At 32.8% G+C, this 27,050-nt stretch overlaps 1 protein-coding gene across 1 annotated transcript; it reads left to right on the forward strand.

The window, feature by feature from the left end:
• Positions 1-16,347: 16,347 nt before the first annotated feature.
• LOC143058622 (frizzled-2-like) lies at positions 16,348-23,749 on the forward strand. Its single transcript, XM_076232098.1, has one exon. The coding sequence runs from the start codon at positions 16,601-16,603 to the stop codon at positions 18,317-18,319; it is 1,719 nt and encodes a 572-aa protein (XP_076088213.1). The 5' UTR covers positions 16,348-16,600; the 3' UTR covers positions 18,320-23,749.
• Positions 23,750-27,050: the final 3,301 nt, after the last annotated feature.

The following is a 27,050-nucleotide window of genomic DNA, read 5'->3' on the forward strand; positions in this document are numbered from 1 at the left end:
CTCATTTGGGGATTAAAAAAAATTACGTTTGCACGCCGCTTTTGATTACATTTGCGCGCATTTATTTTACAGGTAAACTCAGGTAATATAAATAAAAATAATATAAAAAATATAAATGATTATAATTAGTTAATTTTCATAACAAATATCACTATAAATTATTAATTTTGAAAATATTTGTCAATTGACATTATGTATTGTTCATATAGAACTCTAAACCAAAATATAAAGTGATCATTTCACCAGAGTCCATATTTCCCTAAATATATTTAACCAAAAGCATCACTATTATCAGAAGAATCGTGCTCACTATAACGAGCAATTTTACTCTACACATCCATCAATGTTTGTGTTTCTTGACACTATTCTAATATTAGAAGAATAAAAACACATACATCAAACTAAGAGGGCTTGATACATCAGCAGTAGTGCATAGAAGTGAAAAAGAGAACAAAAGATTATTTGATGAAGCAATTCTTAAATACCAGGATGGAGAAGTTAACAGACTTTCATGTACTCTCTGTATTTTTCTTTTAAGATTAGTTATGTTTTAAAATTTCAACATTTTTATCTGTATTCATTTCTAGGAATAAGTGCTTGTGCATAATAAAACGGTCTTATCCTGCTCAAAATCCCACTTCTACCTCCTTGTTGGAATAGAGTGTATCGCTGGTCTCGTCCAGCAGAGTGTATCAATGATATCGTCCGGCAGAGTGTAAAAATGTTCCGTCCGACATAGTGTATCGCTGATCTCGTTCAGCAGAGCGCATCACTGATCTCGTCCAGCAGAGTGTATCAATTATCTCGTCCAGCAGAATGTATCACTGATATCGTCCAGCATAGTGAATCATTGGTATCGTCATCAGAGTGTATCACTGATCTCGCACAGAGAGTTTATCATTGATATTGTCCAGCTGAATGCATCACTGATATCGTCCATGTGAGTGTATCACTGAACTCGTCCAGCAGAGCGCATCACTGATCTCGTCCAGCAGAGTGTATCAATTATCTCGTCCAGCAGAATGTATTACTGATATCGTCCAGCATAGTGAATCATTGGTATCGTCATCAGAGTGTATCACTGATCTCGCACAGAGAGTTTATCATTGATATTGTCCAGCTGAATGCATCACTGATATCGTCCATGTGAGTGTATCACTGAACTCGTCCAGCAGAGTGTATCACTGATCTCATCCAACAGAGAGTATCAAGGATCTCGTCCCGCATAGTGTATCAATGATCTCTTCCAGCAGAGTGTAACACTGATATCGTCCAGCAGAGTGTATCGCTGGTATCTTCATCAGAGTGTATCACTGATCTCGCCCAAAGAGTGTATCACTGATCTCTTCCATCAGAATGTATCGCTTATCTCGTTCAGCAAAGTGTATCACTGATCTCGCGTATTTCACTGGTCTGAAAAGCCGGCGTGTTACATCATAGATGTAAAGCAACTGAATGATCTTGTCGAGTACAGCGTATGACTGATCTCATCCAGTACAACATACTACTAATTTCGTGCAGTACAACGTGTAACTCATCTCGTGCATGCAGTATACTGTATAGCGTATTACTGACCTCTCGTGCAGCACTATGTTTTTTTCGTCTGGTTTGTGCATTATTTAAGAAGACCTGTTAAAAGTATATCATTTGTAAAATTTCATAGTGAGGATTCTTGCTGAGCATGTTATACCTATTAATTAACCGAAAAGACATAATTGAGAAGATCTAATGGGACTGCATCATTCACCTATACTAGTACGCATAAAACAAACGGCTTAAAATTCATTAAGAAGCACTTTTAAAATGAAAGTGTAATTGTAGTACTTAGGTACTATTGATATGCCACGTGAAATTGCAAGTTAAACTGCCTCAAAATTCATTGAAATTACTTTTGGACTTTTTTCAAAACAATGGAGATGGTGTTCCCCTTAACAAGCTTCACATGATTGATATATATTTTACACGAGAGTCTAAATGACGGTTGGGTCTTTATTTCTGTGTTGCTAGATATATATTATGCCGGATTAGTTTGTCTTCGTTGTTATTTTGACCGTTGTTCAATATCCTGTAAGCCATATCCAACCCTCCATTTCCTTTTATTGACAGAAATTTAGGAGATTTGCTAATCTCCTATCTGCAAAAGTATATTTTACATGCACGCGAAGTTATTACACTGAGATATCAGCAATGGCTGCTGTTTCTATTTACCGATTGCAAATAAATTTTACGGGAAAGTTTAAAATAGCCAGAGTTTTACAACACTAACGAAAAATGTCGTGATAATGTTTGCTCTCTTTTTTGAATACTAGTATACTTTTATTGTTCAATAGTATATAACTTTCATCAGTAGTTTTTTAACGTTGCATGTATTGCAATCTTTAATATCAATAACATTTGTAATATTTCCAAGGGAGACTATTTGGATGAATAGGTTAAATAAATAGCTAGAATTTCCGTGTGAACTGTTTTTTAGCATGACCATTACAATTTGTTTAAACCCCCTTACTATCGCACTTCAGCGACACTTATACGATAAGGGGTGGAAGATACCAATGCGAGAATTAAATTTAGATCGACCAAATATTAATGACCAAAAAAAGAAGAAAAAAAAACAAAGCCGTGTGACATTCTGAACAATACATTGAAAAAACCCTTAAAAACTATGGTGTGGATAAGTTATCAATCTCACATTACTGATATTTTCCACACACATTTATTTCTTGAGGAGATTTTGTAGTTTCACAAAAAAAATATTATTCATAACTAATTGACTCATCATTCGATACTGACCCCTACAAATTTAAGTTATGGCAGTACATTTGCTGGATATTTTGTCGTCTTATCCGAGTATTTTTGATGTATCAAAATGTAAATATTATGGTTTCGAGATAACAAGAAAATATTAATCTATTGATGTGGCTTAAACAACGATAAGAGGATAAGCTAATTTTAATCTTACGTGTTTGGAATGTATAAAAGTTCGATAACTCTGTTGACCTTAAATGTTTCTGTCAATTAGAGTTATCCTTCTTACTTTGTTACTAAGTTACCACTTTTATACACGATAATTTTGCAACAGCTGACGTTTAACAGAAATGTTCATGTGTTTCTCTTCTCTATTAAATTATTTGTCTGCTCTCCGAAAGTTCTTGGACTTTCAAATAGTTTGTCATTGAACATAAATGAATCGTCGAAATGCGGATCTACAATTGTTATAGATAATCGTTTGTCATCTCAACGAGAATGATTTTTCTCGCTTGAGCCCGTTGGGCGAAAGTGAGAAAAGCAATTGAGTTGACATGACCAATTATAATCTGTATATCGCTATATAACCGACGACGACGTTATTAATTTCTTTCACAACGGCACGTGCGCCTTTACAATTTTCTAGTGATATTTTTTTCATAGTACTCTACTGTGCTGAGAAAATATATATAAGCAGTCATGAAGATCAAAAGAAAATTTCGTTAAATAGCAATAATTGATATTATTTGAAACCTTATGCCAAAATTCAGAATGATAAGGTTGATTAACTGATCCATTAAAAATGCAAACACATTATAAAAGAAAGTTTGTTCTGGATTGTTACGATCAGACAAAACACAGACAATTGAGTCGATATCAATTTTCTATGAATTAAACGTTTTTCTTTATTTCGACAAAGATTAAATCATTTTATCCTATTACACAATGTTTGTATTTCCCATTCATAAACTTTTTATATGTTTACATACTTAAAATAGATAAAAATGACCGTGTTAACCTATATCAAGATTATTTCTTTTAAATAATCAGTGATTTTATTTTCTTGTTTGTTTTTACGTCTACTATCACACAACGATTATTAGGTATTTATCGTGTCAATTGTTTAGCAGGTTATCAACGTTAAAACTAAAATAAGAAGTTTCTAAGCATGTCACCTGTCTGACACCTGTCATCGTCACCTCAATCAAGGACATACAGTCGAGTGGTCAAATTATAATCATCTCTCGTTATGAGGTGAGATATGAAAATTACAATAATAATGATGAGAAAATGTCCAAATAATGGCGATTTAATTAAAAAGTTGTACTGCCTCCGGTAAAATCATCAGACACAGTTGACATTCATTGAAAGATTGAAAAATATGTTACCAAGTTATTCTTACTTCCGAAGCAAGGTTGTCGGCTCTCCGGACATTCCCGAAGTTGAATGGAAATAGCCATCGAAGAAACTATAAGATTTAAAGACGATTTGGAAAACACTACAAGACAGTATATACATACCTGCCAACTGTCACTATTTGTTGGGGATTTCCCCATGGAGGCTCCCAAATTGAAATTTTGAAAGAGCAATTTTGTCCACAATTTAAACAAAACAATTAATTTTACAATGACTTCAGGCTTATGGAAGTATGAAGAAGCCAAAACACAACATTAAAATGTATTTGCGACCCCCTTGAAGATTTTTAGGACTATGACAGCCATCTTGCACACAAAACCCCCATGGTCATTTTGAAAAGTTTGAAGGTATGTGAATATCTTCTTCTAATCTGGGAACAGTATACCTAATATATATATATATATATATATATATATATATATATATATATATATATATATATATATATATATATATATATATATATATATATATATATATATATATATATATATGTTCCTGTTCTAATCAATGGTTAAATCGATTAAAATGTACATTTGCAAATCAAGAAGTCGTTACGTTAATACAGTAAGTGACTGTACAATAGTATGATAATGAAGGAAATATCATCATATGGTTGTTTTCATTTTGAGGTTGTCTCATTTACACCAGTATCCTATTGGAGGATTGTCCCATCTGAATGTAGGACAGAAAGTCACAGGACAAAAAGTCACAGACAAAAAGTCACGGACAAAAAGTCACAGGACAAAAAGTCACGGACAGAAAGTCACAGGACAAAAAGTCACAGACAAAAAGTCACGGACAAAAAGTCACAGGACAAAAAGTCACGGACAGAAAGTCACAGGACAAAAAGTCACAGACAAAAAGTCACGGACAAAAAGTCACAGGACAAAAAGTCACGGACAAAAAGTCACAGGACAAAAAGTCATAGACATAGAGTCACGGACAAAAAGTCACAGGATAAAAAGTCACCATCTATACTAGTATGACTGTATCGATGGTTTTCTATTAACTTATCCATGAAACGGTTATCCACACCTCAGCTAAACTGGACCCCTGTTGTGTTCACTTATCGCTACACTGACAACAGGTTCGATGCGAAGCTATAGATAGAACGGCGGACCAGTTTACACCTCAGCTGTCACTGTCACTTTAACCAAGGACATACAGTCCAGTGGTCAATCATATTTATCGCCCATTATTATTTGAGATATGAAAATTACAATAAAAATGATGAGGAAATGTCCAAATTATGGAGATTAAATTAAAAAGTTGTCTTTCCTACGGTATTCCTTTTACAAATCACAATTGGCGCATTTCTTGTTTTGATAGAGTTATGTTTACGACTTATTTTTTAGCAATAAGCATCGTTTGTTTTATCAAGAGTCATCTGAAAACTTACAGGGGTAACACAAATAAAAAATAAAGGCCATTCTTCTCTAGATTGATTGGGCCGTCGTAAAAAAAAACGCTGTCAGTTTCGCTGCATTTTCTTATCATACCTTCGTAACATTCTAAGAATGTTAAATTACGAAAACATTGGAGAAGTTTTGCACAAAATCAGTCTAATTCTGCTTTTTAGATGCGTTTTGATTGAAATTGATCATTCAAATTAAGACTAGAGGATAAATATCAATCATTATATATACAGATGGAAATGATAATTGTAATCAATTGTTTGAGTGGTAAGGAAATGATAGAATTGGGTATGGATGTGTGTGTTTATAAGGAGATCTGTCACTGGTGTGTGTTTTTCTTTCCATTCTCAGTTTAAAGTTGTCTATATAAAAAAGAAGAGACCAAATGACACAGAAATTATATAAGCTATAGGTCACCATGCGGCCATCAACAATGAGCAAAGCCCATACCGCATATAGTTCACTAAGTCCATTCCAAATGTGAAACAGAGACTCCAGTATTATATTAGTTATATAAATATTATCTTCAAAGCTCCCAATCTCTTCAAAAAGAATTTGTTTATCATTAAGAAAAGTATGACCAAATGAACGGTATGCCTTAATGGACTTATCAGGTAACTTAATCATCAAAATATAGAAAACTTAGAGCCGTAAAACAAATAATGGAACTGAAAACGCTAAGTCATTTAAAATATTTTCGAACTACTTGAAAATAATACATTTAAAACGATTCAAGTACGTGTTTGTACAACATGATTGAAGACTGTTTCTTTCAAATTAGCCTATTTTACAAAGTTTGAGTCTCTCTGTTAATGAAAAGCCATGTTTACTCTAGTAGTTCTACATACGTAATCAAGAGTCACTCCCTATTACAATATATTGTAAGTGTTTTGAACGAAGTTATAAAATTAAAAGTTCGAAAATACGTATGTAATGATAAGGTTTCGTCTATAAAGAGAAATAAAAAAAAGGTTAATAGCATTTTACCTAGTCTTGTACTATATAAAAAAGAAGATGTGGTATGATTGCCAATGAGACAACTATCCACAAGAGACCAAAATGACACAGAAATTAACAACAAGTGGTCACCTTACGGCCTTCAACAATAAGCAAAGTACACATTTGACAGTATAACACCCCCCCCTTCCCCCCCCCCCCCCCCAAAAAAAAAAAAAAAAAAAAAACTCACACACACATACTCATTTAAATTTAAACAGTGGAAATATTAGACCACGTGGCTAATCCAAAAATAACGAATTGTTCCATTAAAAATACAATTTACATCAGGCAGGTCTTTCTCACCCGTTTTGTAATATTTTTTGCTTTGTTTATAGCACTACAGGTATTGACAAGAAAGAACTAATTCAGTCAATTTTCTGGTTTGATATTCAAATAAAGAAGAAAGAAAGAGTATAAAAGAACTGTCATAATTTATCATTAATGACAAACTATGGGTCTAAGGCCTTAGTACGTGAAAAGTCTCCACGCTGAGTATTTTCCCGCCTCCTTCTTTGATGTGGACATTTTGTTCGATATTTACGATGGGCCCCAAGGAATTTAGGGTCATGGGGTCTGTATTTACTAACATTATAAGTGTGTTAGCGTTTCATCGGGTGATACATTCTTATATTGTCAAGGTGTGATACTACAGGACTCCTATACCATATAAATCCGTATCCAGCTGGGCTATACTTTAAATAGCTAGTTATACCATGGTTATACCAGTATCAAATGTGGTGAACAGTCATCTGCCAGGCTAATTAAATCGGAAATCAAAATTATCTCAAGACTGAAGCCCAAGGAGGGAGAATGAAAGAGAGAGAGAGGTGGTTTCCTTTCTTTCGGGAATCTTTTTCAGAGAGGGAGAAAGAAAGAGAGAGAGAGAGAGAAAAAGAAAGAGTTTTCTATGAGACAGAGAGAGAGAGAGAGAGAGAGAGAGAGAGAGAGAGGGGGGGGGGAGACCTTATTTATTACAAGACATTGAAGTTTCTGAATGAATATGGCGAGGGTATCTTCTATACTATTAAACGAGAAGACCTCATTTTGTGTGTCGCTTCTCTTCCTTCCAGAATAAATTAATCATCATGACTCTGTGTTCTTTAGGTAACATGCATAGTCGCATTTGTCATCCATTCTTTTGATTATTCAGATTGAGTTATTTTGGGAGAAAAACGACAAAATAGGTGTCCGGATATTGGTTCCGTTATCAGACTGACTTTTAGTCATAGATAGGACTTCCGGTTTTAAACATGCACAAGAACAACCAATCGTAAGATAGATTACAAAAATGAAAAATAAATAAGCCAATCATAGCGTTCTCCATATCATGGTTTTTAGATCGCAAGAACCACAACTATTATACCTCCTTAGAGACAATTATGTTTTCGCGTTAATCCACCTGTAAACTACGATGATTTATACTACTATAATATACAGAGACTCTCTGTATTCTGTCTTCTTTTTTCTGAAATATTTACTATCTAAGGGGTCATACCAGTTGCATATATATTAAAAAAAGTAAAATATGTGGAAACAAGAATGTATCTATAGTATACGAATGCAACATCGGCACTATCATTTACTATGTTTAGTGGACCGTGTCGGAAATGGGGTAAAATCTCTAATTTGGCATTAAAATTAGAAAGATCATATCATAGGGAACATATTTACAAAGTTTCGGTTGGACTTCAACTTCATCAAAAAGTACCTCGAAAAAAACTTTAACCTGAAGCGAGACGGACGGACGGACGGACGGACGGACGAACGAATGAACGGACAAACAGACTAGAAAACATAATTCCCATAAATGGGACATAAAAATGTATTGTTGTAAGTGAAAGTAGTGATTTGACCAAAATAAAAGTAGGTTAGAGATTAGAGGGAGGCAGGACTTATTCGGGACGTCTGGATCGGGTGTTTTTAAGCTCGGGATTTCTGGATTGATCTTTACGGGATGCGGGAATATTTTTTTTTTATTATTAGGATGTCAGGATATGAATTTCGTTAAAATACGCACCTCGGGATTTCATGTTTTAAGCCCGGGATTTCGGGATCAGGGCCCCTCAGACCACCCCTCAAATGAGCCTCAAATCCATTGGCATGTTAATAATGCTCTCAAAGGGATAAGCACTGATGGATTGTCCTAGAAGCACATTTTGTTAGAATAATAATGGTCTATAAGCAGTTTCATTTATTTCATGTTTGAAGCGGTGCAAATTTTTAATTTAATTTGACTTTTACCAAAAAATGCATTGTAGCAAAGGGAAAGAATAATTGTGGTATTAGGCCAGAAACACGAAAAATAATTGAATTTAACAGAAAGGAAACACATAACGGACTTTGGAAAAAAGTGAGTGGGTTTTTGATTTGATACCTTATATGAAATTCTCCAGTCATAATATCTTTTACAAAAATTCATCGTACAACAGTTTACAAGCTGTATATGCCCGCGATTTCGCGGGTGTGTTCTAGTCTTTATATAAATCTGTATAGGGTAACATTTCAAACGAAACGGCATTATATCTAACATAAGATTGGTATACACATCTTAAAACTCTGTTATTATTAGAATTCAAAAGTTCAAAACTTAATCCATATATACTTGTGTACTGAATGGCTCCTTTTAAATGTATTAGATTGTATTACGTTAGAGGAAATCCAATTTTCCACTACTGAATGACGTCGTTAAACCGATTCAATGGGCCCTTGTATCAGATTATTGAGGGATATGTCGTAAAGATATGACATTCAAAATCTTGGTCCAAATACATGTACTAATGTGAAATCAAGCTTTGTTTATTTAAAAGCAATTTGTAGACACGTATAAGCGTGTTTGATTGTCGTTAGTAGTACTTAAAATGTTGAAATACTTTAGTGGCTTAGGCACCGACCAGTTGTCTTTTTGTCTGATGAGTGTTGCAGGGGGTGGGAGGGGGGGTGGGGCTTTCATGCATTTTTAAAAATATAAATTTGAAACAAAATAATATTGTTACAGATGAGAAGTGAAAAAAATAATTCCAATGGTTAAATTAAAAGGAGGAAAATAAATACGACACCGAGTGTAAAAAACAATTCTTGTTCATTTATTTCATTGAAAACATAATTTGTTTTTTTTTAAACAAAGTCGGAAAAAAAATTTGTCCATACGAATAACTGATGTCCCCCCTCAAACCCTCGGTGGCTTATTTCTTATGTTTCTATACTATTGTGTTATATCTATAGTTCAACCAAGCAGGCAATCTATTCATCTTTCTAAATCTGTATATGAACGTGAATGAGATTTTATCAATCCATCTATCAATTATCAAGTGTGTATATCTAACACCTAAAAATGAGAAAAAAAACATTTGAATTCAACACATTTATGTAACTTTAGAAGGTTGATAATATTGTAATGCTCGTGCTCACATTGTAGTAATGAAACACTTCCTCGCTTCAGACAAAATATGCTTCAGACAACACTGTTACACCACAATAACAATTACAATTAGACCAGAACAAAATTTGTTCTTGGTCTTGGTCTTGGTCTGTAACTTGCCATGAGAAAACTATTTACTAATTATTAAATCGATATCTTCTAGCATGACAAAAAAAAGTGCGGAGAGCTGATTATTTAAGAAGACCATAAATATTGCACAAATTGTTAGACCGGAACAAAATTCGAGCTTGATCTATAATTTGTCTTGATAAAACAAAACACAAAATATTAAATCAATATGTTCAAGCACGAAGACAATTGCAAATTGTAAAAAACTGAGTTGCTTGACTTACGGATGGACAGACAGACAAACGGGGTGCAAACCAAAGGTCCACTTCCATTTCGTTGGTAACAGACTAATAAATACCGTTGGTTTTCCCGTTTGAATGGTTTTACACTATAGTAATGTTGGGGCCCTTTATAGCTTGTTGTTCGGTGTGAGCCAAGGCTCCGTGTTGAAGGCCGTACATTGACCTATAATGGTTTAATTTTTTAAATTGTTATTTGGATGGAGAGTTGTCTCATTGGCACTCACACCACATCTTCCTATATAGACCACCACTAACGTGATTCCTCACTTAAGACAGTTTATAGATTATAGGAAATCACTTTGAAACAGTTTATAGATTATAGGAAATCACTGAAGTATGACTGGACTCGGGCCCCTCTAAAGAAGGCAATGCCCCTTAAGAAAATTTCTTTTCCGCAATTGGTGATGAAACACTTCCTCACTTTATAAAAAATATGCCTTTGTCAATATAAAAAAGAAGATGTGGTATGAATGCTAATGAGACAACTGTCCACAAGAGACCAAATGACATAGAAATTAACAACTATTCAAAGGTCACTGTACGACCTTCAACAATAAGCAAGACTGTAACACCACAATAACCATTACAATAAGAAATCATCCACTACCTCTGACGTGATTTCTCTCTTGAGACAGACACGTTAATATGTGACTGTGTTTATAGATTAAATCCTCTCCATATTTCAATCGTTTATCTTTAATAACAAAACTGAAAACATGCCCTTTAAACACATTGGCTATATATAAGCAAAAGAAAAAAGACCAAAGTTTTCTCTTTGAAATTTCATATTTCCTCCCACCTTTTCTTTTAAAAGTATTTCGTTGTCATAATTATTTACTAAATATCTAATTTCATAATCATTTTAAATAAGAATGCGTCTTTAAATGAGATAAATGCCTCTAATTTGAAATTATGATTTTAATCTTCGTCATTTCAATGCCGTAATGAAATTATTTAGTTGAATGGGTTTGCCTGTAAACCGAGACTATCGTCAAATCTAAATGAGATTCTCGTGGAATACAATCTCTTTAAGGCTCTATATTCAATAAACACAGTCGGTATCATGTTCACAAGTTTTATAGAACTATACAATGTATATCTTTGAATTTATGTATTCGTTAATGTTTAGTTCCACGTTTAAGTTTGCGGTTCACGAATGTTTTAAAAAGATTTATCTCATACAATAACGTATACGGTATGGGTTTGCTCATTATACCATTATATTCTGAGCAATCATACAGGTATAGTTTCTGTGGTCGAAAATTGTCGGCTTAGCAATCATAAGACCGTTAGTTTTCTCATTTGAATTGTTTTACATTGTCTTATCGGGGCCTTTTATAGCTGACTATGCGGTATTGGCTTTGCTCATTATTGAAGGCCGTACGGTGACCTATAGTTGTTAATTTCTGTGTCATTTTGGTCTTTTGTGGATAGTTGTCTCATTGTCAATCATACCACATCTTCTTTTTTATATACCACACCTCCTTATTCTTAGTTATACGAGTAAATATAGTAACATATTAAAAAAAATATTTTATTTCTTTTTGGGGGAGAGAGGGGTGAAGATGTATTCAAAGACATATGTTTAGTAGTTGCATGTCTCTCTCTCTTGCTTTAGATGTTTTACCTAGCCTAATTTAAATGTAAGCCCTTTCGTTTGTAATGAACACCAAAGTTACCCTGTAGAGTTTTCTATATATTTAATATTTTCTTTGCATGTTCATTCGGCTGTCATGAATAACACTTCCTCTTCCTGTAGCTCTTTTTCTTATTGGAGACTCTAAGTCTTGAATCTTGAAAAAAGATTTCCAAAAGATATAGATTTTTACCTCTTTCTCTCACTCTCTCATTCGATACTTCTCAAATCCTGAAATTAGTAAGATTTTCAATGTACAGAAGAAAAGGTTTCTCTCTCTCGTTAATTTTTCAACAGTATTTTGTTTATTCATCAGAATTGCTGTGTCATATATATATACTCGTATATATTGGTCAAATTTTCCATCTCCAGTACCACACACATTATGACAATGTGCACTTTAGTCTTTTCCAGATGATCCCAGATGGTATGCGATATTACTGATAACATGGTTCTATACTTCACATGGTCAGTTACAACAAATTACTGAATGGATTGCAGTCAAACTTGGTAGATTGATCTACGTATTTTATGTCTCTTTGGAGTGTTGGATTACTTGATAAGGTATGACTTTAATGCTCCACTTGACTTGAGCATTGTTTAAATCTATTCAACTTTAGAGGTATCCTTTATCTGAACTATCTTGTTGGTATAGAAAATCTGTTTCTTTTTTGTTGCAAAGTTTGTATTAAAATATTGTTGCGGTCGTAAGAAGATATGAATGATAAAAACAAACCGAGAAGTTAATAAGTGCATGCCTAACGAGTATACTAGTAAAAAAAGAGGGACGAAAGATACTAAAGGGAAGTCAAACTCATAAATCTAAAACAAACTGACAACGCCATGGCTAAAAATGAAAAAGACAAACAAAAAACAGCACACATGACACAACATAGAAAACTAAAGAATAACCTGCTCCACATGTGCCAAAGTAAAGTGACATTCTCGGTCGAAGCAAATATTCTTGTAGAAACTTGGTCTTCCCGTTCAGGACACTTGGGAGAAGTTTATACGTTCGGGAAGTTTATGCTTTAGATTACCGAATTGGGTAATATATATTTTATAAAATCCATGAGCGAAGTCGTATTAGACCGAAATGACATTAGTCAGATTTTGATGGCCTAAAGAAATTTTAACGAAAAGAAGATGTTATTGATAAAATATTCGACGAGAGACAGATAGAGCGATTTCCCCGTCCGTCTGTATCTGCGTTTTCCGAGATACTTTTCGGGTCCGTCAAGAAACTTTTAGACTTATACTTTTAATATCTATCAAACTTAGAATTATGGTAACCCTGAAAATATGGAAAATATTATTGGATGTATGATAAAAAAATTGTTCCGCCTAACTTGTATATTCCAGATTATGTCAAACAAATTAAGTCTTTTTTTTTATTAAAAATAAAATAATATTTATAAACAATATAGAGATTATGTAAACGTTTATATATATAACCAATAAAATGCGCGCTTTCAAAAGACCAATCAGAATATATAATAGCTCAAATGCGCGCTTTCAAAAGATCAGTCGGAATATATAATAGCTCAAATGCACGCTTTCAAAAGATCAGTCGGAATATATAATAGCTCAAATGCGCGCTTTCAAAAGATCAGTCGGAATTGTAAGCAGCTATTATTCTTTTTTTGTAGATCGAAGTAATTGTTATTATATATATATTTACTATATAATCCTTCTATTCAGTTTTAATTTGAAAAATGTATGAATTACATAATAGATAAGCTGTTTTTTTTTTATAGAAATATCTTTTTCTTATAAAAACAAACTTTTTTTGTTTCTATACCTCTGAAGGGTTTTCTATAGCCTTGGATTACTACTAACAACACATAGTTTTAGTTATAGTAATCTTAGCTATAGCCTAATCTGTATGCTCATATCCTTCATTTGAGAAACTTATCAAGAGGTTATACCAAATATATTTTTTTATGGATAATTTTCTAAAACATACTCATACATATATAATAATAATAATGCTTTATTTGCAAAACAGACAAAAACCAATTTTGGTTATGGCAAATACATTGACAAAACAAACATGATCAAACATAATGAAAACTCGACAATATTATATGATATATATATATATATATATTAGGCCTAATAGATTAGCCAAACAATGTAAATTCTCGGTCCCCAAAATCGTCTTTGCACACGTTATCTAATTCTTAAATATCTCTATTTTCCGATGATTTTACAAACCAAACATGTGAACGACTATAAAACATAAGAAAATGGTAATAATGCAATGATGCAACGATGCGATATTATCAGAGACCAATTAACTTATAAGTTAGCTAAACACTTCGGCAGTTGAAGATGGAATGTCGCTACTCCCCAGACCATGTAAAACCATTTATTCTCTCCTGTTTACACGTTTTCACTCGTTCTTATTTAAATAGAGTTACATGCAGGCACGTACAAACAACTTTAGGCGACCTATGATGGAAAATACAACTATACTGGTTGGTTATAATATGGACGCAGCTACTGATCATATATATAAGGGCCAAGTAAATATATAGTCTTCGATTGACATAAAAAAAGGAGCATACGAAGTGACAGGAGACAGAAATTCTTCGGGGCGAAACAGTTGATCAACATGTTATTGTTTCATTCTATTATCTTTCTCGTTATCAAGTAAAAAAATAATGAATATTCACAAATATATATGTTGACATTTTGCCTTTGGGATATTTTTAGAAGACAACACTTGTCATATCTTATAAACATGACATTTTTTATGTATCTGGTTACCGCTAAGTACCCGGGTAATACAAAAATATTTACTTAAACTTTGTGACTAAGCAAAACTAACATGTAATCAGTTATCTTAAATTTGATTTTTCAATATGTGGTAATGATAGCCCAAGAGGTATTAAGACTATCTATAGCGTAAAAATATTCCGAAGTCAGTTGGTGAAGCGCGGAAAAAAGGGGGTCGCCCAGGATCCCAGGATATCGTATAAATACCAGTATGATTAGAAACTCAAAGACCGTGCATTTTTTGTATGTGGTGAATGCAAGGAATTGTATATCTAGATATATTATATAAATAATTCCGACCAAATATTACAAAGCAAATAAAATCATGACCTTGCTGGCCCAAGTCTGACTGTCACTCTCCCATGCAAACTTAAAATAACAAGACAACCAATAAACTATATAATATATATAAAAAATAGAAATTATAATGAATTAAAAAAATACTTAAATTTTCTTTAACAAATATCGTTAGGTATTAAAGAAATACGAATGAACCATGTTTTGATAATGTAGCAGTTTTTTATTTCAAAAATAAAATTGTTCATATTCTTTGTATGATCAGCATAGTCGCATCCAGGGAGGAGGGCATCACCCCTTTCGCGGGAAAAATTTTGTTGATTTTATAGGGAATCACTGAAGCATGACTGGAGCCCTGTCACGGAATAGAAGTTCCTTCATAATATAAGTTCCAAAAAGGAAAATTTATTCTGGAATATTATTTCCACAGGAACAAATATTACAGTATATACTCCTAACGGAATAAATGGTATAGAATATTTGTTCCAACAGGAATAGATATTATGACAATGTTTATAACAAAGTTTCCATTGGAACTTCTGTTAGGCGGAACAAATATACGTTGACAGCCCCCCCCCCCCCTTTTATGAAAAGTTCTGGACCCGCCACTGTCATCCCCAACTAGTCCCTCATATTTCAGCATTCTTCTTCACGATATTCACAAATAAAAATAATCACCCCAATGAGGTAAAAATAAAAACACCCAAAGTCACTTGTATGAAAAATTGTTCTGTCTTCTCACTGAGTTTACTTATTAATTAAAAAAAGGCGCTAATTTTTTTCTTCTTCACATATTTGATTACTATACTATATTTATACTATAAAAATATTATCAAATTCAAGCAGGTTTTTTTTTAATATTTCAATTAGAAAATTACAGGTGAATCATACCTCTTTTGGTATTATTATAACCGTTAAATAACTACATTCAAGAAATATAGTAGTGAAAAAAAAAAATTCAATGCATTTCACACGATTCAGTTAATTGCATGTCATAAAATCTCAGAATGCAACTATGATCCGTAATTTAATTAGTGAATTGTTATTTCACCTGACAAGTTTCCTTTGTCGCTAATTAAATCCGAAATGGATTTGACATGTTACTTTCTCGGAGTGTTAATTGCAAATAATCATTCAACCGGTCCGAGATTTACTCTAGCCGTGTTTATTCCAGAGGAGGTCATCAGAATAGCTTTCTAAGATTAACCAATCACATCAAAGATTACTTGAACAGAAGTCGATAATTGGTTGTACGTTTCTAGATCCCCATTACTGTCAAACAACGAGAAATGCTCAAGGGGAACATTGAAACGAGCTAATTGTATTCCAATGTTGAGAAACACAAAGGCTGAGCGATTTGAGTAATATGTGCTACGATCGAACATGGATATATGTAAGTGTTTCTAATTAAAAGGCAGTTTAAAACAAGGTTGTCAATTCAAAATACTAAGTGAATTATTTACCAGTCGATGATTGTCGATAAATTAAATTGAAGAGTGTATTGGAAATATAAATAACAATGGCGGCTACTCAAACAGCACTGCATTTATGTGCTTTTCATGTGTTCGTCTTACTGACAGTTGTAATCGCGCAGCAAAAACCTGAGCATGGAAAATGTGAACCGATTTCGATACCTCTTTGTAAAGATATCGCTTATAATCAGACTATCATGCCGAATCTACTGCAACATCAGAAGCAAGACGATGCCGGTTTAGAAGTTCATCAGTTCTTTCCATTAGTAAAAGTCAAGTGTAGTCCACATTTGAAGTTTTTCTTGTGTACAATGTATGTACCAGTATGTACCGTTCTAGAGGAAGCCATTCCTCCATGTCGGTCACTATGTAATCAAGCCAGGAATGGATGTGAAAGTTTAATGAACAAATTTGGATTTTACTGGCCAGAAAGCTTGCAGTGTGATCAATTTCCTCCAGATGGTCTTTGTGTAGGAGAAAATAATACCGAACCCTTACCTAGTGGCACTACTTTGAAACCTGGAAGTGGAGGAGGAAACGATTTTGGAGGATACTACCCTTGGAACCCAAACCCTGGAATAGAAAAAATTAATCCAGGAGTAATACTCACAAACTCAAGTTTTCCGAATAATCATTTCAAAGCATCATTTCAATGCCTAAGTACATATGAAGTAAAAGCTGGTCATGATTATCGTTTAAAAATCGGGAATCATTTTATACAAGATTGTGGTGCTCCGTGCAAGGATATGTTTTTTAGTGACGATCAAAGACAAACCGCATCACTATGGATAGGTGTGTGGTCATGTATCTGTTTAGGATCTACTCTTTTTACTGTCATGACATTTCTCATTGATATGACAAGATTTCGGTATCCAGAAAGACCGATTATATTCCTTTCTGGATGTTATTTCATGGTTGCGTTATCTTACGTTGTTGGATTTGCATTAAAAGAGACTGATGTAGAGTGCACTAAATTTCGTGACGGTGCCGATTCTGATTTATTATTCATTACACAAGGAACTAAAAAGGAAGGATGTACAGTATTATTCATGGCAATCTATTTCTTTAGCATGGCAAGTTCTATTTGGTGGGTCATTTTGACCCTCACTTGGTTTCTTGCTGCAGGAATGAAATGGGGTCACGAGGCCATAGAAGCAAATTCACAGTATTTTCATCTAGCTGCCTGGGCCGTACCAGCAATCAAAACAATTGCCATTCTAGCCATGGGACAAGTCGATGGGGATGTTTTAAGTGGAGTGTGTTTTACTGGAATTTCGGATGTGGATGCTTTACGTGGATTTGTACTCGCACCGTTAGTTCTGTATCTGGTCATTGGAACCTCATTCTTATTAGCTGGATTTATCTCCCTTTTCAAAATTAGAACAATTATGAAAAACGATGGCACTAAAACAGACAAGTTAGAAAAGTTAATGGTGCGTATTGGAATATTTTCTGTACTTTATACTGTACCAGCCACAATTGTTATCGCATGTTACTTTTACGAACAATCATTCAGAGACGAGTGGATGAATAACTGGTGCTGGAAAGAATTTACGACAAAAGGAAAAATTATTTGCCCTCCTGGGCCAAAAGAAGCTACACCAGAGTTCAATGTATTCATGATTAAATATTTGATGACTGTTATTGTGGGTATTACCTCTGGAGGTTGGATATGGACAGGTAAAACACTTGGATCATGGCGGGGCTTTTATAGAGGGTTGTGTACAGTTTTTTGCGGAGCTCCTAAAAATGAAAGTGTTGTATGAGAAAGCATATTAAGATAAAGAACTAAGCATGTTTATTTCATAGTTTCAATGACCTTATTCTTTAGCACAGTTACTTTTTCTCTCATCTTTTCTGATAAAGAATTTAAGAACTTTTGAAATTGAGATTAATTTGAATGAAAATTCAGGGATTAAATTTCTTTTATTGTTTTAACATGGTATTTAAACATTTAACAGTCAGTGAAAAAAAGGGAATTTTAGGGAAAAAAAAGAAAAGAATTGTTTTTTGCAAACTCCATCTTGCATGTTTAATTTATGTATAGTACAGTATAATTGATGAAGATGAGTGTTTTTTTAACAATTATAGAAGTCACTGCAATCTGATAAGGATACATTTTTGTACAACACAGCATTAGTCATATATAGGGGTCATCATTCTCATCAACATGTATCCATATTAGAAAGGTCATTGAAACTGTGAAAAATTTGCATCTCTGAATTATAAAGACATATTTATTTGCAATAACATTGTGACGTTTTAACATTATTTTTGTTTTATGATTGTTTTTATTTTGTTGCTGTTAGTACCTTCTAACTTTTACAATAAATAGTGTATATATTGTAGATATTTTTTTTAATTGATTTTACAATGATCTATATCATTATGATAATATAGTCACAAGTCAGACATGAGTCAAACCATTTTCTATTAAATGGAAGTCATTTTATAAATGATGAGGTTTTGTACATGTATGTACAATGTAGATATTTAGGCAGAGAAAAAAAAGATCCGTGTTTCCGGTAACCCGACCAACCCTGTTTTTTAGCCCCGACCCTAACTTTTTTATTGGATCTTCCAAAAAAAAAAAAAAAAAATTTATCAACCGACCCTGTTTTTGACACAGGCTTCTGATAGATGACATAATATTTTTTCTCTCTTGCTTCCTCTTGCATAGAAAGCCAGTAAAACATTTTATTAATGTCAAAAGGTATTCCAAATAGGCTAAAATCCAAGAAATTTGCACAGCAGGTGCTTCAAAAACATTGCAAATGGCACACTTCCATTTTTTGAAACTAATTACAGATCCGGACTTGGAAAAAACATGATAATTTTCCGGATTTCATTTACGATGTCAAAAAAAAAAAAAAAAAAAAAAAAAAAAAAGAATTCCGACCTACCGACCCTATTTTTCAAAATGATGTTACCGGAAACACATATCTTTTTTTTTTAGGCCTTAATACATGTACATGTTATTTCTAGATGTACAAGTGTGTATTTCATCCAACGAGTTTGTGTCACTGATTTCTTTAAAGCAATTGATATTTTTCATCAACCCCTCTTTTTGGCAGAATATGAAACCTGATCATGACCATTTATTCATTCATTCATTAAGTCAACATGGTCAAAGGTCTTGTTGTTCTTGATGTATTTGAAAACAAAATTTGGTTTATCTTCTCTTAGGTTGTCCTTGGTAATAATCTGCCGTGCCTATATGTTGCTTTTATTCATATTGCAAAATATCATAATTGTCAAATTTTGGTGGTCATTTTTACCTTGAATTTGGACATTCATTTTCAAAAACTCCTGTACATGTATGAAATTGTTCCTGGTGCTTTCTTTGTTTTTCTTTGGTTTAGGTTTAAATTTTGTGTCTCATTTCTAAAAGATTTACATGTTATTATATAACTAATTTGATTTGATTGGTTAAAACATTTCCCTATTAAAGTGTTACAGATGAATATTGCTATGGGGAAATCAGTTGCACAAATTTGTAGAGTACCAACATCAGACCAGTTTAGTTATAAAACATTGAACCACACAGATAATAACATGAATTATCATTGATATGGTTATATTTATAAATTTACTGTTCACAAAAGTTTGAATTTTTGAAATACTAAGGCTTTTCTACCGCAGGCAAAGATTACCTTAGCTGTATTTGGCAAAACTTTTCGGAATTTTGGTCCTCAATGCTCTTCAAGTTCTTACTTTATTTGGCCCTTTTAACTTTTTTGGATTCGAGCGTCACTGATGAGTCTTTTGTAGATGAAACGCGCAGCTGGCGAATGTACAAAATTTAGTCCTGGTATCTATGATGAGTTTATTTAAACTAAACCTGGTTCCTTAAAATCTACTGCATTTCATGAAAAATCGAATACATCAAAGAAATACATGTACCATATAACTGGAAAGAAACCCCACATAGATAACAGAAAACCATCAATAAAAAGTCATTGATGTAAAATGTATCAAAATGAATGTGTACATGTACATGTACATATTTAACCATTTGCATGCATTTGATAATTATTATCCATGTCAAATTAATGTACAATGTTAGGGTTCTTGTTATTTAATCAGAATGTGTATTAGCAAGCAGATGACTCATTTGAACACAGTCAAGAAAATCAATGCCTATGAGTAAACAGTGAATCGAAATTAACATCCAGTCACTTTTCGTCAGACATAATAAGCAAAAATGAATATGGGACAACCATTTGATATCGGGATGGGAAAGGGGGGGGGGGGGGGTTCATTTTTTGCAGACAAACTATTTTGGGGGTTGATTCTTTTGAGTGTTGCCATTTTCATTTACAATGTGCATACATTACACATCTCATCTTCTTTAAGCTACAAATTCATATTGTACAATTGTACCATGTATACTGTACACATCTAGGTACATTGTGTGTAAAGTTAATACATTAAATTTCCATGTTTACTCTTTATAGTAGATACATGTAACTTTATTGCAATTTAATGTGAATTTTATGATAGGCAAGTTTTACATGTCAGTCATAAATTTGCACTAGACTCTCAAAAGTTTAAAATCCTGGCATTTTTCCATTTTGTTATTTCATACAGTTATTCAGTCACCTGGAAAATTAGTTATGGTACAAAAAATTTACATTCAAATGTAGCTCCATTTGTTATTCATATCCACTAGCCAGTTTGGAATAAATTAAGTTTCAATAAACTGACTTGAATATAAACCTGAAGTTGACCACACAGTACCTATCATGGCTATAGAGGTTTATCAAAATAAACCATTTTTATATAATTTATATTAAGTGGTCAGTAAATTTATTGTACTCCATGATTCAAGCTTTTCGTTCATTTTCATTGTACACTAATTACGATGCAAAAGTAACACTGTACTTACATGTATAATTAGTATTAGGGTGATTTGTGTACTTAATTGTTCTCCATTTTGTTAACGCTTCTAAATCTTATTATTTTTTTATTTTGGAAAAATACTGTATTAAGTAATTACCATGGTTACCTTGTGGAAAATTTAAATTGTCTACATTTTTCAGCTGATTTCTTCATTGGTTAGAGCATATTATATTTTTGTCCTTTAGAAATTTGAATTTTTTTTGTTTGTTGCTTTAAAGGTGTTAGCTAGCTAGGATCATGAATTGAAAATGTCATATTTCTCGTCAGGGGAGATCATTTTTAATGTCATCTATTTGTGGTGCCAAAAAAATAAAGAAACATATCATTCAGTGTTGGATGTAACTTTTTTTGTGTATAAATTTTAGGATAAATTCGTTTAACAAGTAGTGTAAATATGCTGTATGCTTGAATTAAACCATGAAAAAGTCAATATATGATTAATCGATACAAAAATTAAACATATAGTGGGTCTTTTCATTTTAATTGAAACTTTTAAGTGTTAGAATTGCATAGCCAGTGTGATAAGAAGGCACAAGCATGTTTGTCATGTAAATAGTTCTTATTATTGTATAGAAATTTTGTAAATGTACACATGTATGTATAGAAAAAAACATGTACAGAGCTTTGAATGTGCAGCATGTGTGTTTGCATTGCAATCTTCATGAATAATCATGACTTGGTTCATATTAAATGGGAAAATAAGTGAAGTTTGTATGAGAATTAACAAATGATTAATGGTTGTAAGATTACTGTGTGTAAGAAACTTGGAATGAATGTGTTAAGAGTGGCGAAAGAATTAATGGTTGTTTTAAAAAAAACGTGTTAAAAAAAACACACAATGATCAAGTTCCTATTTACATGATATATATTAAAGCAAGGAAAAAGTATTTTAATATACCTTTTCCTTTTATTTAGATCTAGACTAATTATTATTTTACCTTTTCTTATTTGGTTAGTGATCAAAGAAACATTGGGCTACTTTATTATGCAAATTATTTATTTTGCATATTTTATATATTACTGGTTAACTTTTATATTCTTTTAGGTCAAATTGTATGATGTTCAAGTATAATAACATGTTTTTTTTGTGAAATGTTGAATTTTAATGCCGTATGTGCATATTGATGTTATGTTGGTAAAATAACGAAATATTTACAGAATTTATGCTGAGGTTGTGAACATGTATATCTTATTGCCAACAGCTCATGATCATCTATAATTTAACATGTCTTTTGATGAACAAAACCTTTTTAATAATATTCTTAGTTGTCACTAGCAATTGCTGAATACAAATGTAGAATTAAACATAGTAAGTGCCATATTTCATGTATTTACACATATTTTGATAGTTTTCCTTAGTTATATAAGAAAACCGCTCCATTTAACCTGACGGAAGTTTAAATATTTATTTTTTAGTTCTATTTCACATTGTTAGGGGAAATTGTATTGTACCTTTTTATTATTCTTGTTTTAAATTTTTCTTTTATTTGAATAATTACATGTAGCTGTTGATTAGGAAAAATGGATAAAACCCCATTAAAAATTAACATTTTTTTTAATTTGTTTATTTACAACCAAATGCATGTGAAGGTGTAACTTCAACAAAGTCATATGGATGACATTTTACAGTATTTTTTTACAATTTAACCTTGTTTAACATTAAATTTTTATTGTCAGTATCTAAGGTTGTTCTGTATGAGTTAACTGATGGTTGTAACAAAATGTCAATTTGATTAGAATACAGGTCTTATTTCCATGCTTTGCATATAAAATGTACAAGGATCTGACACACAGTGAAAGGGCTCTATAGCCATTCGAGGTCTTTAAAAACTTCCATCACAACTTTTCCATTCTTTGTTTTGTCCTGGTTATTTTAACAGCAGTCGAAGACATTTCAGCCTCCAAATTTTTGAAGTTTTGTGTATAATCACGAAAAACTCTATGGTACACGTTTGTACCTTAGTGAAAGCTGAAATAACAAACATACAAAAATACTAAACTCCAATTTTTGGTAAATTCAATATACATTTGTAAACTGACAAAATTAAACATTATCAAAAGACAATATAAAATAAGGTGTTGTAAGATCCTTATTATCACAGTGTGGACTAAGGATATGTATTTTGATCAAATATACATGTAACAAATTGTGTGATGATATATATGTATACATGAGAATATGATTGAATGTATTGGATGTATTGAGTATTTGTATTGTAAATGATGGTATGATAGAAAGATAGTGCTGATGAATGTTCTTTACAACAAAATAAAATATGTTGTAACAATACAAATGTCTTTGTTCTGATGTCAGGCTGCTGTCTCATTGATCTGAACACCACACACACTTTCATGACGGTCAGACTTGATTCATATCATAGGTTTTATGCCCCATGCCTATGATACTAGAATGTTGTAACAATACAGTTGTCTTTGTTCTGTTGTGAGATTGCTGTCTACCTACTTATTACACAACACTTACATGAATGTTAATTCATACCTGCCTATGTATACGTACATATAAAAAAGAAGATAAGGTATGATTGCCAATGAGGCAACTGACAAGAGAGCAAATAACAGAAATTAACAGCATAGTATAGGTCATTGTACAGCTTTAATAATCAGCAAAGCCCATACCGCATAGTTAGCTATAAAAGGCACCGAAATAACAAAAGTAAAACAATACCAACAAGAAAACAAACATGTAATGTACATGTAAATAATTTGTACTGGCTATAATAGAGTGTTGTAACAATACAAATGTCTTGGTTGTGTTACAAGGTTGCTGTCACCTTTGACAAACTCTTTTTATTGTCAATGATTACTTAACTCAGTCCTGTACTACAACTATAGGTTTCAGTTTTGGTTAGGGTAGTTTATGGTCACATCATTTTGAGAGGTGTTAGTTTGGTACGCTTGAAAAAATGTGGTATGATATATTGCTAATGAGATAACTTTCCACAGATGACCAACTAAAATGTTCATTATTAAACATATGTATGAGAAGAGAATTATTTTATACATTTAAGTGTCAAATAAGGGTTTTGACCAGGGATTCATGAATTGCTGCATGTGGAAATAGATATATTATACATTTTAAAACAAGAAGATATAGTTAATAATTGGCAATGATACTGATTTCAAACAGATGATGTAGAAGTTGACTGCACAGGCTTCAACAATGAGCAAAACATGAACTTATAGCAAGCTATACAAGTCCTGACATGACAAATGTATCCAATGAACAGATATATACAAAACGTGACTGGGAAAAGCAACTTACATATGTATATCATAGCAAAAGGAAATGAAATAGTTGTCAAATTAGCGTTTGGTCCAAGGGTTCATGATTCACTGAACAAATAGGTTTAAGGAAGTTTGTGTTCTGATCAACATGAAATTCAAAATATGTACATGAACCTGTTACATGTAGCAGGGACAAAAAAACTACTTTTATCTCAAGGATCATATTTGGTAAAACATATCGGATTCAAAAACATGCACACTGCAGCTACTGACTTCATCAATTAGAAATCATGGTCAAATTATGGTCACTTCTTCAATAATCTAGCTTGTAGGGAACTACAGCTTTTGGTTGGATACTGTGTTAAAAGAAAACTATAAGAACAGAGACAACAGTCCTCAAAGGTTTCATGACGTTGGATCTTCACATTAGATTGAAATTAGCAGTATTTGTGAAATACAATACAACTTAAAATGGTGACCTTGTTCTGAGTTGAGTCATATTCATAAACAGCAAATTAATGTATGACAAACAAAATGGTGTACATAAGAAATGGAACAAGGGGAAGGAGCATTAACAAGGTGAAAGAGCAAATACACTTGTTCAGTGAGCCTGTGAGATGATTTGTTATTTTAGAAGAAACCTGTATTATAGAAATATTTCTGTTATTGGTTGGTGAGGTCTTCAACATACATGTACGCATGGCATTTCAAACAAAGAGCAAAGACGGGTCTGTGTCAGAACATTGTATTTGGATAAGGTGACTTCTCTTCTAAGTTGTACTGTTACTTTGGGAATGAAAAGCACATTAAAAATCCTGCTCTACTAATGGAGATGATGAACTTGACAGTCTAGATCAAAGCTCAGCCAGAAGCTTGTCATGTTTTGTCCCAATATGTGTGATATTTGCCACTTATCATTAAATACCAATCTTCTGTCAAACCAAAATGTTATACATGTTATAACTCAACCAGAAGTAACTTGTGAAGATCCAAAGTATGTCCAAGGGAACTCTCTAGTTGACCAGGATTATGGAGCTGGAGGTCAATTATAAAATTGTTGTTGGTTAACTACAGCACATAAAAATGTATAAGGGGTGCCCATTGTTCTCAATTTTATGGTTCAGCAACTGCCTCAAAAAGGTGTACAGCTTATGCCATGTGCATTTCTCACTTATTATAAGTAAAAGGATAACTATATTTGGTATATATATGATCCTTGCTAAGTCTACATGTCTTTCAGGTTCACCTATTCTAACCTGTTACCTTGACCTCATTTCATGGATGAAGGTAAAGTTTTGTGGTTAAGTCGGTGTATCCATGATATCAAATTCTACAGGCAATAGGAAAATTATATTCAGTGTAAGGTTTACATGTATGTGATACCAGCAGTCTAATTTTACCTTAATTTCATTTCCATTGTTCATCAATTTGTCTGTCTGTTGGCTAGCAGAGAATAATTTCACAAGTTGGAAAGCAATTTTACATGCCCCAGGGATGTTCGTTGTTAAGCGGGAAGACTGCTCTGTCCTTCCAGCCGGCAAATAAGTTTTTCCCATTTTTAGCTCACCTCACCTGAAAGGTCAAGTGAGCTTTTTTCATCACTCGGCGTCCGTCGTCTGTTAACTTTTACAAAAATCTTCTCCTCTGAAACTACTGGGCCAAATCTAAACAAACATAGCCAAAATCATTATTAGTGTATCTAGTTTAAAAATTGTGTCCAGTGACCCGGCCAACCAACCAAGATGGCCACCATGGCTAAAAATAGAACATAGGGGTAAAATGCAGTTTTTGGCTTATAACTCAAAAACTAAAGCATTTAGAGCAAATCTGACGGGGTGATATTGTTAATCAGGTCAAGATCTATCTGCTGTAAAATTTTCAGATGATTTGGACAGCCCGTTAATGGATTGCTGCCCCGAAATTAGTAATTTGAAGGAAATTTTGCTGTTTTTTGTTACTATCTTGAATATTATTATAGATAGAGATACTGTAAACAGTAATAATTTACAGCAAAGTAAGACCTAAAAATATGTCAACATGACCTAAATGGTCAATTGACCTACGAAGGAGTTATTGCCCTTTATAGTCAATTTTTAACAATTTTCATAAAATTTGTAAATTTTTACTAACATTTTCATAAAATTTGTAAATTTTTACTAACATTTTCCACTGAAACTACTGGGCCAATCATTATAGATAGAGATAATTGTAAGCAGCAAGAATGTTCAGTAAAGTAAGATCTACAAACACATCACCATCACCAAAACACAATTTTGTCATGAATCCATCTGTGTCCTTTGTTGAATATTCACATAGACCAAGGTGAGTGACACAGGCTCTTTAGAGCCT

Source organism: Mytilus galloprovincialis, chromosome 14, assembly GCF_965363235.1.
Source record: "Mytilus galloprovincialis chromosome 14, xbMytGall1.hap1.1, whole genome shotgun sequence".
NCBI classification, from domain to species: Eukaryota; Metazoa; Mollusca; class Bivalvia; order Mytilida; family Mytilidae; genus Mytilus; species Mytilus galloprovincialis.